Raw genomic sequence first — 16,740 nt, forward strand, 5'->3', positions numbered from 1 at the left:
TTGTCATGGAAATTGTCCAAAATATGGCGAGGTGGACACATATGGTGCAAGCAGCATTAAGTGACATCATTGACTTACTATGGCCACAGGGCAATATCTGATCAATGACAATGCCGAAATATGGCCAGGTGGCCACATTAGGTAAAGGCAGATGCTGAAGACAGCATTGACTTGCTATGGCCCCATTATCATATTTAGCCAATGATATTGTCCAAATTGGGCTAGGTGGCCACATTAGATCAATGATGTCACCAGCATTTCTGCCTCTTTGTTATGTGTGGTTTCAAGGCAGAGAAATCCATGGCTGCAGCCAATTACACCAGAAGTCTACTGTCAGTTTTTCTGTGGGAAGCATGGAAATGTTTTTCCACCATTATAGCCAGTAATGCTGCGTACACACGATCGGAATTCTCGTCGGAAAAAGCTCTGATGGCTTTCCAGATGGAATTCGGCTCAAGCTGTCTTGCCTACACACGGCCACATCAAATTCTGATCATTTATAACGCAGTGACGTACAACATTTATGACGTGACTAGAAAAAGGAAGTTCAATAGCCAGTAGCCAATAGCTTCCGTCTCGTAGTTGAATCTGAGCATGTGTGATTTTTGGTATGTCGGAATTGCATACACACGATCGGAATTACCGATACAAAGTTTTTCCGTCAGAAAAATTGGGAATGTGCTACCAATTTTTGGCTGGCGGGAATTCGGACAGCTAAATTCCGATGGAGCATACACACGGTCGCATTTTCTGATGAAAAGCTCTCATCGGTCTTTTTCTGGCCGGAATTCTGATCGCGTGTGCACGGCATAAGACTATCTATCCAGGTATAGCAGGGCGTATGACCTACTCGGCCAATTACTTTGCCCGGACACTATCACAAGACCGAAGAGGGTGACGTCACCACTTCCCTGGGGTCACCAATACCACTGATTTGAGTGCTGACTATGAGAGGGGAAGGAGCAGCATGGGACTGCAAGCAAACTAAGCATAAGAGGGATGGGGGGGGGGGGGGGGGGGGTTATAAGCAAAGTGAGAGCATCAAAGCAAAAGCATTTCCTTAAATTTTTATTCAAGTACATTCATGAGGCTTGCCAATAATTCTTGTAAACATATTCATGTCTCAGTCATTATTTGCCATCAATCTTCCTCAGTACATTTTTTGGTGAGGCCACCCTTCATTTAATCAGATTATAGTTTCAACTTTGTGAGATACAGAAGAGAGGGAAAGGTCACGGCCAATGTGATATAAATCTCTCAGCGTTCTGCAGTCATTTGCAGTCTGTAGTTTATTTTCTAGGTTACGGTGTCACAACTCCATCAAACTTTTTTCATAATGAACTTTGCTGGGCTTCCAGATTAGAATTGGCCTCGCTTCCATGCATCCAGAACATAAAATAAAAGTCCTTTTCATTATACGTGGCTGGGCAGGTTATTACGAGACACATATGGAATACGAATTGCTCTATCAAACATCTACACCAGTAGGGTCAGAGGTCTACCATATTTGTGTCAGCGTTTCGCTATTGGATTTGAGTCCCATAATTACATTGAAGAATACATCTCTAAGGCCGCGTACACACGGGCGGACTGTTCGCCCAACCTTGTCCGCTGAACAGTGTTTGGGTGGACAGTCCGCTCGTGTGTGGGCTTTCAGCGGACAGTTTCAGCGGACGAACAAGGTTTTTCGGAAATTCCGAAAAAACTGTCCGCTGAAACCTTGTTTCAGCGAACAGTCCGCCCGTGTGTAGGCTTGTTCGACAGACTAAGTTTGGCGCATGCTCAGAAAGGATTTACACGCCGAAAGTTATAATGCAGTGTATAGGACGTCGTATTTTTCGTCCCGTCGTACGTGCCGTTCACGTCATCGCGCACGGTTTCAGCGGACTGTTCGTTCGTCGTGTGTGGCCATGTCCGTCCATGCTAATTTTGAGCGGACTGTTTGCCGAAACTGTTGGACGGACAAAGTTGGGCGAACAGTCCGCCCGTGTGTACGCGGCCTAATACAAATACCTTTTTTGTTTTTTTATCAAAACAGCGTTTATTGAGCATAAAAATTACATAAACATATGGGTGAATAGTGCAACAGGCACTACAATGACGAATCAATCCAATTACAAATACCTTTTTGTCTCAGCTCTTCTTCGGGCTCATAGGTCTCTATGATCTGCATTGCTCTCTTTGCATCATAGAACGGGAACAAGATTTCATTCAGACGAGGATCTCTTTGATGCTACAGGACAAAAAAAAAAAAGCATCATTCAGCAATTTTTGTATGGTATATGTTGTTCTTTTCAATTAACAACCCCATGTAACCATTAGCACATAGCTATACATTTGCCTATATTTCTTAATTTAGAGGTGAAGTCCATCCAAAAATGATATTTTAGGTTTTGGTAGATGGTGGAGAGTTAAAGTCAGCCTACTAGGAAGATATATGTAGGCTGTCATTGCTGTTCTCTTCTTCTGATATAACTAGTAGCATGAACAACTGGCCAAACCTTTTTGGTAGATGGTAGAGAGTTAAAGTCAGCCTACTAGGAAGATGTATGTAGGCTTTCATTGCTGTTCTCTTCTTCTGATAATAATAGTAGCCTCGCCAACTAGCCAAAAGTTTTTGGTAGACAAATGAGAGTTAAAGTCAACCTACTAGGAGGACATATGTAATCTGTTAGTAATGTCCTCTCCTCCTGATAATGCTAGTAGCTTGGCCAACTGGCCAAAAGTTTATGGTAGATGGTGGGGAGCTAAAGTCAGCCTACTAGGAGGACATATGTAGGCTGTCCTTACTGTCCTCTCCTTCTAAAAATACTAGTAGCCTGGCCAACTGGTCAATCCTTTTTAAAAGACAAGAGTAATCTGCTATTACTGTCCTCTCCTTCTGATAATACTAGTAGCCTGTCCACGTGGCTACAAGTTTATAATAGATGATTGAGAGTTAAAGTCAATCTAGTAGGAGGACATATCCAATCTGTTATTACTGTCTTCTCCTTCTTATAATACTAGTAGCCTGGAAAACTGATCCTACTAGGAGAACATATGGTGGCTGTCATTACTGTGCTCTCCTTCTGATAATACTAGTAGTCTGGCCAACTGGCCAAAAGTTTTTGGTAGATGGTGGAGAGTTAAAGTCGGCCTACAAGGAGGATGTACGTAGGCTGTCATTACTGTCCTCTCCTTCTGGTAATACTAGTAGCCTGGTCAACTGGTCAAAAATGCTGTTTTCTTTGCAGGTGATTGGGTATTCTTTGCAATGTGAAGCTTTGCCTCATTTACTAAGATCTGGAGCAACTGCACTTTGAAGAGTCCAACTGCACTTGCAAAGTTCACTGTCTATTTGCCTTTATTAAATCAACCCCTTTGTCTTTAACAATGGGTAATATGCAGCTAATATCAGGTAATTGGACACTGGCATAAACAGAAAGCAGCAGGGGCACCCTTATAAACAACCAACCCCCCTCTCCCAACTACCATTCTTTCACATAAGAGTTGCCCCTTCACTTTTAAGTCCCCCCTTCACATCAGAGTCCTACCTTCCGCATCAGAGTGCCTGTTTCACACAAGAAGCCCCCAGTCACAAGAGAACCCACCCATAACATAAGGAGCCCCCAATCACAAAAAAATCTCCCCAATCACATGAGAAGACCCCAATCAGAGAAGCCTTCAATCACACAAGAGTCCCCAACCATGAGAACACATGATCACATGAGAAGCCCCCAATAACATGAAAAGTCCCCTATCACGAAACAAGCCCCAATCACACAAGAAGCCCCCAATCACAAAATAAGCCCCATTGACATGAGAAGACCCAAAATCACACGAGAAGCCTCCAATCACAAAATAAGCCCCAATGACATGAGAAGACCCAAATCACACGAGAGGCCCAAATCACAAGAGAAGCCCCAATCACACGAGAAGCCCCCAACCGCATAAAAAAGCCCCCAATTACATGAGAAACCCCCAATCACATGAGAAACCCCCAATCACAAGAAATGCTCCAATCACAAGAGAAGCCTCAAGCACATGAGAAGCCATTGATCACTCGAGAAGCACACAATCACATGAGAAGCCCTCAATCACATGGGAAGCCCCTGAGCACTCGAAAAGCCCACAATCACACAAGAAGCCTCCAATCACATGAGAAGACCCAAATCACATGAGAAGTCCCCAATCACATGGGAAGCCCCTGATCACTTGAGAAGCCCATAATCACAGCCTTCCATCCCATGAGAGGTCCCTCTTCCACATCAGTCTCCCCATCACATCAAAGCCTTGCCCTACCTGACACATCAGGGCCCCCTTTCAAATACAAGACAACTTGCCCAGGCACCGGGTTAAATCTTATAGGGGGCTGGATAAGGCCTGTGGGCCTGACCCCTACCCTATACCCTAATCTTGTACCCCAGATAGAATGTGCAATTCTTGATTTTCACATCATTATGAAATATCATAAAAAAACACGCCATTTTTATTTTGTGTTTTATTTATTTTTTATTTTTTTTACACTTTTTCTAAGTGATATTCTTCTTCCTTTCTTAGCAATAACTTCTTGTTTTCTTGCTGGCTTTACACAAAGCCCAGGCAGAGTGGGTGATCATCAATCAAGCCTGAAAGTGGCATATACAGCATTTTGAGAGTCTTTTTCCAACTGCAGGATTCACTGATTAGACCGGCACGTACCAGCCGCGTCTCTCCTACAACAGCAAATGAACTGAGAGTGGATGTGTGCTTAATGACCTATATCTCGCTGCTTGTTGCCTTGGTGCCTGAGTACAGCTTTGTCAGGCTGGATGATAACACACAAAACTGCCGGCTTCTTTATATGTGTTTTTAAGGGAAAACTTTGAAATGCATTCTGGATAAATAGAATAACACCGATGTTAGGTTTATTATAGGGTGGTTGTATACTAAAGGCAAATAGGTTATTTCAGCAAAGGAATTTGCATTTTGCAAAGAAATTTCCCCCTACTGAATTAAGTGAAGGTCTGCTGACTTCCATCATCCAATCGTATGCGAGCAAAATTACATTTTTTTTTATTTTCCTGGCACGTCATTGCACGGTAAATTTTCGCCACTTCACTAAGCTAAGGGAAAATTCCCACACAAAGTGCAATATCCCTTGAAAAGTGTACAGCCTATTTGCTTTTAGTAAAGCAACCCTATTGCATAGCTTATGTACAATTTGCTGTTTTGTTGGGCAGTTGCAGATGAAAATTAAAAAAGAAGAGCAAATGTAATATTATTTCATCCAGAATACTCTATTAGAATATTAGCAACAAATACATGACCAGCTAGGAAGATGTATGTAGGCTGTCATTGCTGTTCTCTTCTTTTGATAATAAAAGTAGCCTCACCAACTGGCCAAAAGTTTTTGGTAGACGATTGAGAGTTAAAATCAACCTACTAGGAGGACATATGTAATCTGTTAATATTGTCCTCTCCTTCTGATAATGCTGGTAGCCTGGCCAAGTGGGCAAAAATTTATGGCAGATGGTGGGGAGCTAAAGTCAGCCTACCAGGAGGACATATGTAGGCTGTCCTTACTGTCCTCTCCTTCTGAAAATACTAGTAGCCTGGCCAACTGGCCAAACCTTTTTAATAGATAGTAATCTGCTATTACTGTCCTCTCCTTCTGATAATACTAGTAGCCTGGCCAAGTGGCCACATGTTTATAATAGACGACTGAGAGTTAAAGTCAACCTACTAGGAGGACATATGCAATCTGTTATTACTGTCGTCTCCTTTTGATAATAGTAGTAGCCTGGGCAACTGGCCAAAATGTAAAGGTAGACAGAGAGTTAAAGTCAGCCTACTAGGAGGACATATGGGGGCTGCCATTGCTGTGCTCTCCTTCTGATAATACTAGTAGTCTGGCCAACTGGCCAAAAGTTTAAGTAGATGGTGGGGAGCTAAAGTCAGCCTACTAGGAGGCTGATAAGAATATTAATAAGAGTATTAACTCTTATTTGAGCATACAGCCTTGGTGTCCTGTAAAGGGGAGGGGTGGGGGGGAGAATTTGCAGACCCCGCTCCTGAACCATACCAGACCACATGCCCTCAACATACAGTAGGGAGGGCACCTTGCAAAACACCTTGTCAATGTTCTCTTCCCCACAACCCTGACCTGATGGTTGTTGGGGAGTGTGGGTGGGTTGGAGGGTTTTATTGGAACCTGGATTTATTTGGCTATTCGGCCATTCACTGGTCTCTGGCCAATGTGTTGGTGGAGACCCTTGCTGAGGCTCATATTGTATTTTTTTCGTATATATTTTTTTCAAACTTGTAACTGTTACTGCTGCGTTGCTATTGCGAATATTCAAAATATTCCATAAAAATAATTTTGCCAAAAGAAAAAGTCTGTTGGTTTCTGAGGAAAGCTTACGAAAATTAAATGGCTTAGTGGCTCTCACTTGAGGTGCTTGGGTGCTCTGTTAGCATAACCAGTTGGCTAAGTTTTACCTGACCATGGTCGGCCATAACCACCCTGGTGTCTTCTGTCTGAAGGTGGAAGTCCTTTTTAAAAAGGGCCTTTTGGGTCTGACTCACCAAAGTGTGAATGTAGGTATTAAGAACTCTACATAACAATTTGAGGTCGGTCCTCAGCCACCTCTTTGACGCAGAAAAGACTATGTTCCCCTGATGTGGAAGGATCCCTCACCTCCCTCCACACAACGTCGGCTATACAGAGTAGATGAAATGTGGGAATTAGAGGAATTAAAAGAGAAGTATGGGTAATTATTATTTTTTTTTTGATTCATAGTTACCTAAGTGGATGCAGCATCGGTCCATCACATTGTAGATCCATTTTTGGATGGTCTTACCCTTATTTTTTTGGCAAAGGGAGGGGAGAGGGGGCAGAAATCACACTAGGCTTTGGATTGAGGAAGTACACACTAAAGAACAGCCATTCTCAACCAGGGTTCTGTGGAAGCCCAGGGTTCCTCAAGAGGTTGCAAGGGGTTCCTTTAGATGTGGCTGATTGACCTCCTATTTGATGGTGTCTACATAGTTCTGATCTCAATGCCACTTGGTAGAGCCAGTTGCACAAAGCCAATGATGTTTTTAAGCCATCCATAGGGGTTGCATTGACAACTAATGTATGAGGCATTTTTTTTCACTAACCACCAATGAATTGGTTTTAGTAAGGGGTTCTTCAAGACCTAAAAATTATTTAAAGTTTTTCTCTGCCGTAAAAAAGGTTGAGAAAGACTGCAAATAAAAAACATTCATCAGCCACATGTTAGTGGATACAAGTCATTGTTACAAAAGCAAATCAAAAAGCAACATATAAGGAAAAAAATGAGAAGGAATTTGAAATAACAGGAACAAGGCTGGGCAACCGGAGGGCATCATTTCTTATAAAAAACAAAAAACAAAGCACAGATATAGGTTGCCCACAGGGGTGAGAAAGCAGAATCTGATTGGTTGCTGTATTATTGGTTAGGCTATAATATTGGTTTTGGCTGTTTTTTTAGATTTGGAAAAAAATGAAGCCCAAATAGTTTACTGAACCAGCAGCCGATGTCTGGCATCACTGCCCTCCAATATCTGGAATTGAAAGGGTTGTACATGGCTCCATTTGTCATGGGCTGAATGAGAGCAAATTAATCAATGCCCCCTCCAGGCTAATAGCCTTTATATAGCGGTTTGCTATATAAGTCCCATTCCTCCCACTGACACCAACATTGGGAAACTATTTCTTCTGCAGACACCAATGATGGGGCACTATTCCTTCCACTGGCACTAATGATGAGGCAATAATTCCTCCCACTGACACCAATTATGGTGCACTATTCCTCTCCCTTACACAAATGATGGGGCACTATTCCTCCCACTGACACCAATGATGAGGCATTAATTCCTCCCACTGACACCAACGATGGGGTATTATTCCTCGCACTGGCACCAATGATGGGGCACTATTCCTCCCACTGATACCAATGACGGGGCACTATTCCTCCAACTGGCACCAAAGATGGGGCACTATTCCTCCCACTGACATCAATGTTGGGGCACTATTCCTCCCACTGACACCAATGATGGGGCACTTTTCCTCCCACTGACACCAATGATGGGGCACTTTTCCTCCCACTGACACCAATGATGGGGCACTTTTCCACCAACTGACACCAATGATGGGGCACTTTTCCTCCCACTGACACCAATGATGGGGCACTTTTCCTCCCACTGACACCAATGACGGGGCACTATTCCTCCCACTGGCACCAATGATGAGGCACTATTCCTCCCACTGGCACCAATGATGAGGCACTATTCCTCCCACTGACACCAATGACGGGGCACTATTCCTCCCACTGACACCAATGATGGGACACTATTCCTCCCACTGACACCAATGACGGGGCACTATTCCTCCCACTGGCACCAATGATGAGGCACTATTCCTCCCACTGACACCAATGATGGGGCACTATTCCTCCCACTGACACCAATGACGGGGCACTATTCCTCCCACTGACACCAATGATGGGACACTATTCCTCCCACTGACACCAATGACGGGGCACTATTCCTCCCACTGACTCCAATGATGGAACACTATTCCTCCCACTGACACCAATGATGGGGCACCACTCCTCCTCCTTCTGACCACGGTGCTATGTCATTTTTACTCCCACTGACAACCAAGTCTGAGACAGGGCATTTTCTACTCTTACTGGCTACAGCCCGGCTCCCCTAAAGTCTGTAGGACAGTAAACTGTCCCTTTGATAAGAACGTTTGGAGACCCCTGGGCATGGACCATGGAGAGAAGGCCATCGGCAAATTAAGGACAGCGGTCAGATGATTGGACGATGGATTGGATGATTGGAGGGCACATGCAATGGAAGGATGGAAGAGCAAGCCACGGCACAAAGACTGGTAGAGAAGTTAATGTATGAAAAAAGCTTACTTGATTTAGAAAGCTCACTAATTGGTCTACCGTTAAACAATCAGATTTTTCTCCATTGCTGAAAAAGAAACGGATTAGGAAAAAGTTAAGTCTTCGGAGAACAAATATCTCTCATCAATAATGTCATTGACTTATGAACAGAACGGCATTCAGATAAACAATAGCCAATTCGTGAAACTGACTGCTATTAATAATGACGCACTCATACATTCAATTCTATAAATGGAACAAAAATAACACGGAAGAGCCGCGGCAAAAAGGTTCTTCAGCTGAAGCTTGTTGTTAGTTGGTGAACCTTGTTAATATATAACCAGGCCGGGTAATCTGAAGACAGTTAGTAAAAGCTCAGTCCATAACTGGACTATCAGATCAATGTTTATTTGAAACGATTGATTGTTTAACCCTTTCTTGAGCAGGAGTCTGGGCTTTTTCACACAGGATGTAAAAACTGCCCACCAAGGCATCTCTAGTGTAATAGGTGAGCCCAACTAACCCAATGGTTGGCTTCACAATTGCGGTGCAGACCTACAATGTAAAATTGGTTTGGCAATTAACCAAATAAATAAATAAATAAAACAGTCGCCAAGGGGCACCTGTCCTTCAATACCTCTGAAAAGTGATCCACCGCTGATCAAATTTTTAAGAGGACAGAAAGCATTACCACAAGTATGAACAAACCCTTAAGCCTCGTAGACACGGTACGATTGTTGGCAGTGGATTGTGTGATGACAGACTGTTGTCCTAAAATCTGACTGTTAGTATGCTCCTTTTGACAATTGCTGTCCAATTTTTCGCCAATAAATGTTGGATGGCAGACTAGTTTATTTTCGGCGGACAACGGTTTGACGTCAGATTTTCGTATGGTCAGTACACAAATACGTCACACGAAAGTCGAAAGTACAAACACGCATGCTGGGAATCAATGCTCACCAAACACAAAATTAACAGAAGGGGCCCAAAGGGTGCTGCCGAGAGCTGAAATTCCTCGTAGTATGTCACTACGTTTGTGTTTGTGGCACGACAATTGTGTACTGTTAGTGTGCAAGACAAGATCATGGCACACACTCATTTGACAAAAATCAGACGCTCGGCTGGCCAACAATCGTACTGTGTGTATGAGGCTTTAAGCTTAAGCAACCAACCAAACTGCTGTGAGAAGACTTGTCAGCTTGGTAGTGACTGGCTAGTTAATTTGAATGAACCTGTAACACCAGTCTCCGCATCCTCTTCTTCCCTATGATACAGTGGTCGCATGTTCTCTGAGATTATCAAGACCAATGCAGAACCTGTACTTACCCGATCCTCTACTCCTGCAGGCTCCTCTGCTAGACTGGTCCCTGCATCCTTTTCTCCCCTATTATCCAAAGGCCATAAATCCTCTGATGTCATCAAGACCAATGCAGAACCCATAATGTACTTAACCAATCCTCCACTCCTGCAGGCACCCTCCAGGCTTTAAAACCGGTCTCCCAGCAAGACCAATGCAGAACCTGTCCTCTACTCCTGAAGGCTCCTCTGGTAGACCGGTCCCTGTAACCTATTCCCTCCTACTATCCAGCAGTCGTAGGTCCTCTGATGCCATCAAGACCAATGCAGAACCTGTCCTCTACTCCTGAAGGCTCCTCTGGTAGACCGGTCCTGTAACCTATTCCCTCCTACTATCCAACAGTCGTAGGTCCTCTGATGCCATCAAGACCAATGCAGAACCTGTCCTCTACTCCTGAAGGCTGCTCTGCTAGACCGGTCCCTGTAACCTATTCCCTCCTACTATCCAGCAGTCGTAGGTCCTCTGATGCCATCAAGACCAATGCAGAACCTGTCCTCTACTCCTGAAGGCTCCTCTGGTAGACCGGTCCCTGTAGCCTATTCCCTCCTACTATCCAACAGTCGTAGGTCCTCTGATGGCATCCAGACCAACGCAGAACCTGTCCTCTACTCCTGAAGGCTCCTCTGCTACACCGGTCTCTGTGGCTTATTCCCTCCTAATATTGAGCAGTCGTTGGTCCTCTGATGCCATCAAGACCAACGCAGAACATGTCTTCCACTCCTGAAGGCTCCTCTGCTAGACCGGTCCCTGTAGCTTATTCCCTCCTAATATCGAGCAGTCGTAGGTCTTCTGATGCCATCAAGACCAACGCAGAACCTATCCTCCTCTCCTGAATGCTCCTCTGCTAGACCGGTCCGTGTGGCTTATTCCCTCCTAATATCGAGCAGTCGTAGGTCTTCTGATGCCATCAAGACCAACACAGAACCTATCCTCCTCTCCTGAAGGCTCCTCTGCTAGACCGTTCCTTGTAGCTTAATCCCTCCTAATGTCGAGCAGTCGTAGGTCCTCTGATACCATCAAGACCAACGCAGGGCCTGTCCTCCACTTCTGAAGGCTCCTCTGGTAGACCGGTCCCTGTAGCCTATTCCCTCCTACTATCCAACAGTCGTAGGTCCTCTGATGGCATCCAGACCAACGCAGAACCTGTCCTCTACTCCTGAAGGCTCCTCTGCTACACCGGTCTCTGTGGCTTATTCCCTCCTAATATTGAGCAGTCGTTGGTCCTCTGATGCCATCAAGACCAACGCAGAACATGTCTTCCACTCCTGAAGGCTCCTCTGCTAGACCGGTCCCTGTAGCTTATTCCCTCCTAATATCGAGCAGTCGTAGGTCTTCTGATGCCATCAAGACCAACGCAGAACCTATCCTCCTCTCCTGAATGCTCCTCTGCTAGACCGGTCCGTGTGGCTTATTCCCTCCTAATATCGAGCAGTCGTAGGTCTTCTGATGCCATCAAGACCAACACAGAACCTATCCTCCTCTCCTGAAGGCTCCTCTGCTAGACCGTTGCCTGTAGCTTAATCCCTCCTAATGTCGAGCAGTCGTAGGTCCTCTGATACCATCAAGACCAACGCAGGGCCTGTCCTCCACTTCTGAAGGTTCCTCTGCTAGACCGGTCCCTGTAGCCTATTCCCTCCTACTATCCAGCACTTGTAGGTCCTCGGATGGCATCAAGACAGATGCAGAACTCATATTTTACTTACCCAGTCCTCTGCCCCTGCAGGCTCCTCTGTTAAGACTGGTACCAGCAGGCGCTTCTCACTTATGGTTAAGTAGTCCCAGGTTCTCTGACATCATTGAGACCAATGCAGAACCCAAGCTTTGCTTACTCGATCCTCCACTCCAACCTCCTCCCCAGGTTCCTCTGCTAGACTGGCCCACACACAGGCTTTTCTCCCCTCCGCTCCAGCCTGTGATGTCATCAGATCCTCTAACTTCAAAAACAAATGTTATTAAGCTATTTCCTTTGCTGATGGAATGTTTTTCACTGACTTAAAGTATACCTACAGGCAAAATAGCTTTTATTTGTGTGTTAGATAAAGTGGAGAGTGATTAGAACCCCTGTCAGATTTTATTGCTGCCTCTGTCCCCGTTAGGGAGAATCACCCTCTCTATGTGTCCTGTCTTCACCAAAAGTGAAAGAAAATCCCACATTTTGGGTTGCCCCCAGAACAGGAATAGAGGGGAAATCTTCCAATAGGGACACTAGTTCTGGTGACAACCAGGAGTAGCTTCTCTTTGGAGGGATTTCCTCTCACTTCCTGTTTTGGCCATGGGACAGGAAGTGAAGGGAAACCTCCCCAATGGGACACAGATGGGGAAAAAAACCTGACAGGGATTATGAACCTGTTTCCTGTCTTGCCTCTATACAAAATAAAATATTTTTTTTTGCCTTACTTTAAAGCTGAACTCCTGAAATTATATCTACCCTTGCAGTGACTTTTCCTGCAGTGCAAGGGTTAAATGAGTGGGGCGGGGGGAGGGGCATGAGTAAAGTGGAATATTTAAATTGTAAGTAATCGTTTTCAGCCAAGGAAGCTGCCATCTTTGCCTCTGTTTAATCTACAACTGCCACAATGCTGCACATGTGATCAGTTATGACACCAGCCATTGGATGGTTCTGACAGTTTGGTTGAGAGCACAACCAATGGGAGTGTTACATTTCTGGCACGTGCCGTAAATGAAACTATTTTATGGATGGGTTTACTTCCGCTTTAAATAAAGGAATGGCCGTCACTCTGGATGACATCCAAAAAATAGTAATCCTTTATTGAAAAGATGTGTAGAATGCTGCAAAAACACCCTACGCGTTTCGGACATTGGAACTTAGTGATGGCTGAGTGCCAACCAATCCCCTTTGTTTAGGGGCCCTCCAGCTGTTGCAAAACTACCAAGTCCCATGAGGCATTGCAAGGCTGACAGTTACAAGCATGAGTCCCACAGGCAGAGGCATGATGGGACTTGTAGTTTTGCAACAGCTGGAGGGCCGCCAGTGTGAGATCCTTGCCTTAGTTATTCTGGTACATTGGAGGTGCCGGCAGCCTCGAGGTCTGAGCACCGGGAGGAGCCGTTATGTAGGAAGGTTGTAGCGCCTATACACCTGTGTTCCCAAGGTGGGGTACTTACCTTATTCCTGGCCCCAGCATTGATAAGCCCTGCAATGTAAATGATGAGGAAAACACAGCTAGGAAGGAGACGGCCACTTCACAATAGCTGCTTCTATAAGCTTTTCCGAGACAAGAGATGGCAAGAGGAATGCAGAGGAAGCGGGGGTTGTCAGCTTCTTATAAAGGAAAAAAATGCACGTGCTGTTATTTTTCTGTAGCACACCACAACGCACATGGGTGCATTGCCATGCCTTGTGGGGGTGCTGCAATGCATGTCTGTTGCTAAATGGAGTTGAGGTGTCCATAGAAATGAATAATCCTGCAGCACCCCAACGCATAAACTGTGCATTCTTCTGCATTGTGATAACATGCATGTTACCAGTGACCCAGTTTGAACCCGTACCGGATACCCCGGCCATGGCTGGGGCAGTTTGCTTTTCCTATGTTAATCATTATGCAATAGTGAAAAGCGGGAAGGCAGAGGAGGGGCGCTTTACCTGCTCTGCTAACCAAAGTAGCACCACATACAGTACATAAAATACCAATAAAAGACAAAGGTGTCTGTTTATGAAATATTCGTTGCACGAAGGTCAGAAGCATTTGTGCAAGCTGAACGAGTAGTCGCTGTAACATTTCTAAGTGATGAATTCCTGTGTCATCAGCTCCATCTAGTGGCCAAAATGAGCTATAGCGGTCGAATCTAGGCATTTTGGAAAACTACAACCTTCTTTGGCCACTAGATGGAGCTGATGATACAGGCATTGATATTTTGCCTAATTGGTACCCTGATTCCTCCTGTATTGAATTGTATTGTAACTGTACTGTCTGCCAAGAGAGGGTGGCTACATTTCTACATATAGTAAAATCAGGGCAGGGGGACTATATTCTTATATACAGCGGAACCAGGAGAGGGTGGCTATGTTCTTATATACAGGGGGACCAAGGCAGGGTAGATACGTTCTTATATACAGCGGAACCAGGACAGGGTGGCTACATTCTTATATACAGGGGGACCAAGGCAGGGTAGCTACGTTCTTATATACAGCGGAACCAGGACAGGGTGGCTACATTCTTATATACAGGGGGACCAAGGCAGGGTAGCTACGTTCTTATATACAGGGGGACCAGGGCAGGGTAGCTACATTCTTTTATACAGCGGAACCAGGACAGGGTGGCTACATTCTTATATACAGGGGGACCATGGCAGGGTAGCTACGTTCTTATATACAGGGGGACCAGGACAGGGTGGCTACGTTCTTATATACAGGGGGACCAGGACAGAGTGGCTACCTTCTAATATACAGTGGAAACATGACAGGGTGGCTACATTCTTATATACAGGGGGACCGGGGCAGGGTAGCTACCTTATTATATATACCGCGGAACCAGAACAGGGTGGCTATGTTCTTATATACATTGGAAGCATGACAGGGTGGCTACATTCTTCTTCTTTTTTTTTTCATTTTTGCAAGCTAAACAAGTACAGTAAAACCTCGGGTTGCGAGTAATGCGCTTTACGAGCATTTCACAATACGAGCTGTTTTAAAAAAAAAAAAATCCTGACTCGGCTCGCGAGTGTTGTCTCACAAGACGAGTGGTATTCAAGCCTCTGGGGTGTGCAGTACTGCATTTGGCCAGAGGCACGGGGGCGCCAGTGACACTCGGGAGACACTAGGAGACACTCGCAAACATTCAGAAACACTCCGTCCTTGAGGGTGTCTCTGAGTGTTTCCAGGTGTTTCCAAGTGTCTCTGATGCCCCCCACCACCTCTGGCCACATGCGGTACTGCATAGACAAGCAGTGGCTGTGGAACGAATTATCTGAGTTTCCATTGACTTCTAAGGGGAAACTTGCTTTGATATATGAGTGCTTTGGATTACAAGCATGCTTCTGGAACGGATTATGCTCGTAATCCAAGGTACTCTTGTAGTCACCATAACTTTTCTAAGTGATTAATACCTTTATCATCAGCTCCATCCTCTGATTCTTCCTGTATTGTATTGTAAGTGAACTGTCTGCCCTCACGTTGTAAAATGAGGCACAAATTGTTGGCGCCATATAAATCCTGTATAATATTAATAATAATAATAATAATAATGTCAGAAGCATTGGTTGAACAAAATGTCACAGTACGCTTTCTAAGTGATTAAACCTTGTATCATCAGCGCCATCCAGTGGCCAAAAGTCGGCACAGTTGTCTCATTGATGAAATTCTGAAAACAATGTTGCATTTTGACCCCTAGATGGCGCTGATGATACAGGCCTTGATCTCAGAACATTTACAGTGACTGTTCTGTTTCAAATGCCGCTCTCTGCATTGACAACACCTCCTTGGGTGTCTGACTGGGCAGGAGCTTCACTTACTGACTTGGCACCATCCACAAGCAGCTTAAAGTGGAGATCCACTTAAAAAAAAAAAGTCAGCAGCTAAAAATACTGCAGCTGCTGACTTTTAATAATCGGACACTTACCTGTCCCAGGGTCCAGCAATGCTGGGGAACAAAGACCCGCTCCTCCCCCCCTCCGCGGCGCCGGCATTGTAACTGTGGGTTCACAGCCGAGTACCCACTGCGCATGCACGAGCCGCTCCGCATGCCGTTGTTGGCCGTGCAGTCGTCTGGGACCTGTCGCGTGTCCCACATGATTGCCTACAGGGAGGGGGCGGAGCTGATGTCTCTTCCTGCGCCGGGGAAAGTGATGTCAAGAGCCCAGGCGCTGAAGGAGGCAGACTACGAGGGACCCCCTAGCAACAGGTATTTAGAGGTGAGTAAAAAAAATGTTTTATTTTTTATTTTTTTTATGTACATTAATGAATATTTTTATTTTTTTTGGGGTGGAACTCCACTTTAACTCTTCAATAAGACAGATTTTAATTCAGCCATGTGCAGTACAACAGATGTACCAGTCTTTTGAAGTGTAAGAAGACAATGGGGGGGTTATTTACTAAATCCAGAGAGTGCAAAATCTGGTGCAGCTTGTGCATGGTAGTCAATCACCTTCTATCTTCAATGTGTTCATTTAACTACTTGCCTGCTGGGCACTTTTACTCCCCCTTCCTGACCAGGCCAATTTTCAGCTTTCAGCGCTGTCGCACTTTGAATGACAATTACATTTTTTATCATTTTTTTTCACACAAATAGAGCTTTATTTTGGTGGTATTTAATCACCACCTGTTTTTTATTTTTTGCTAAATAAACAAATAAAGACAAAAAGTGTTTTCATAGTTTGTTATAAAATTTTGCAAATAGGTAATATTTCTCCTTCATGATGAACACGGATGAGGAGGCACTCATGGGTACTGATAGGCAGCACCGATGGGCACTGGTAGGCAGCACTGATGGGCACTGGTAGGCAGCACTGATAGGTGACAGGAGGCACTGATGGGCACTGATA

General features: G+C 44.9%; 1 protein-coding gene across 7 annotated transcripts in view; it reads right to left on the reverse strand.

The window, feature by feature from the left end:
• PLCB4 (phospholipase C beta 4) overlaps positions 1–16,740 on the reverse strand; it is a 524,177-nt gene that overhangs the window by 129,979 nt on the left and 377,458 nt on the right. For all 7 annotated transcript variants that reach the window (XM_077485485.1, XM_077485488.1, XM_077485487.1 and 4 more), the window contains 2 exons: positions 8,913–8,970; positions 2,125–2,233 (listed from right to left, as the gene is read on the reverse strand). In XM_077485485.1, the coding sequence (XP_077341611.1) occupies positions 2,125–2,233; positions 8,913–8,970 (167 nt within the window). The remainder of the gene's footprint in view (positions 1–2,124; positions 2,234–8,912; positions 8,971–16,740) is intronic.

The sequence above is a fragment of the Lithobates pipiens genome, unplaced genomic scaffold (genome assembly GCF_037356315.1).
Source record: "Lithobates pipiens isolate NorthernLeopardFrog02 unplaced genomic scaffold, aLitPip1_a1.2 Scaffold_18, whole genome shotgun sequence".
Lineage (NCBI taxonomy): Eukaryota > Metazoa > Chordata > Amphibia > Anura > Ranidae > Lithobates > Lithobates pipiens.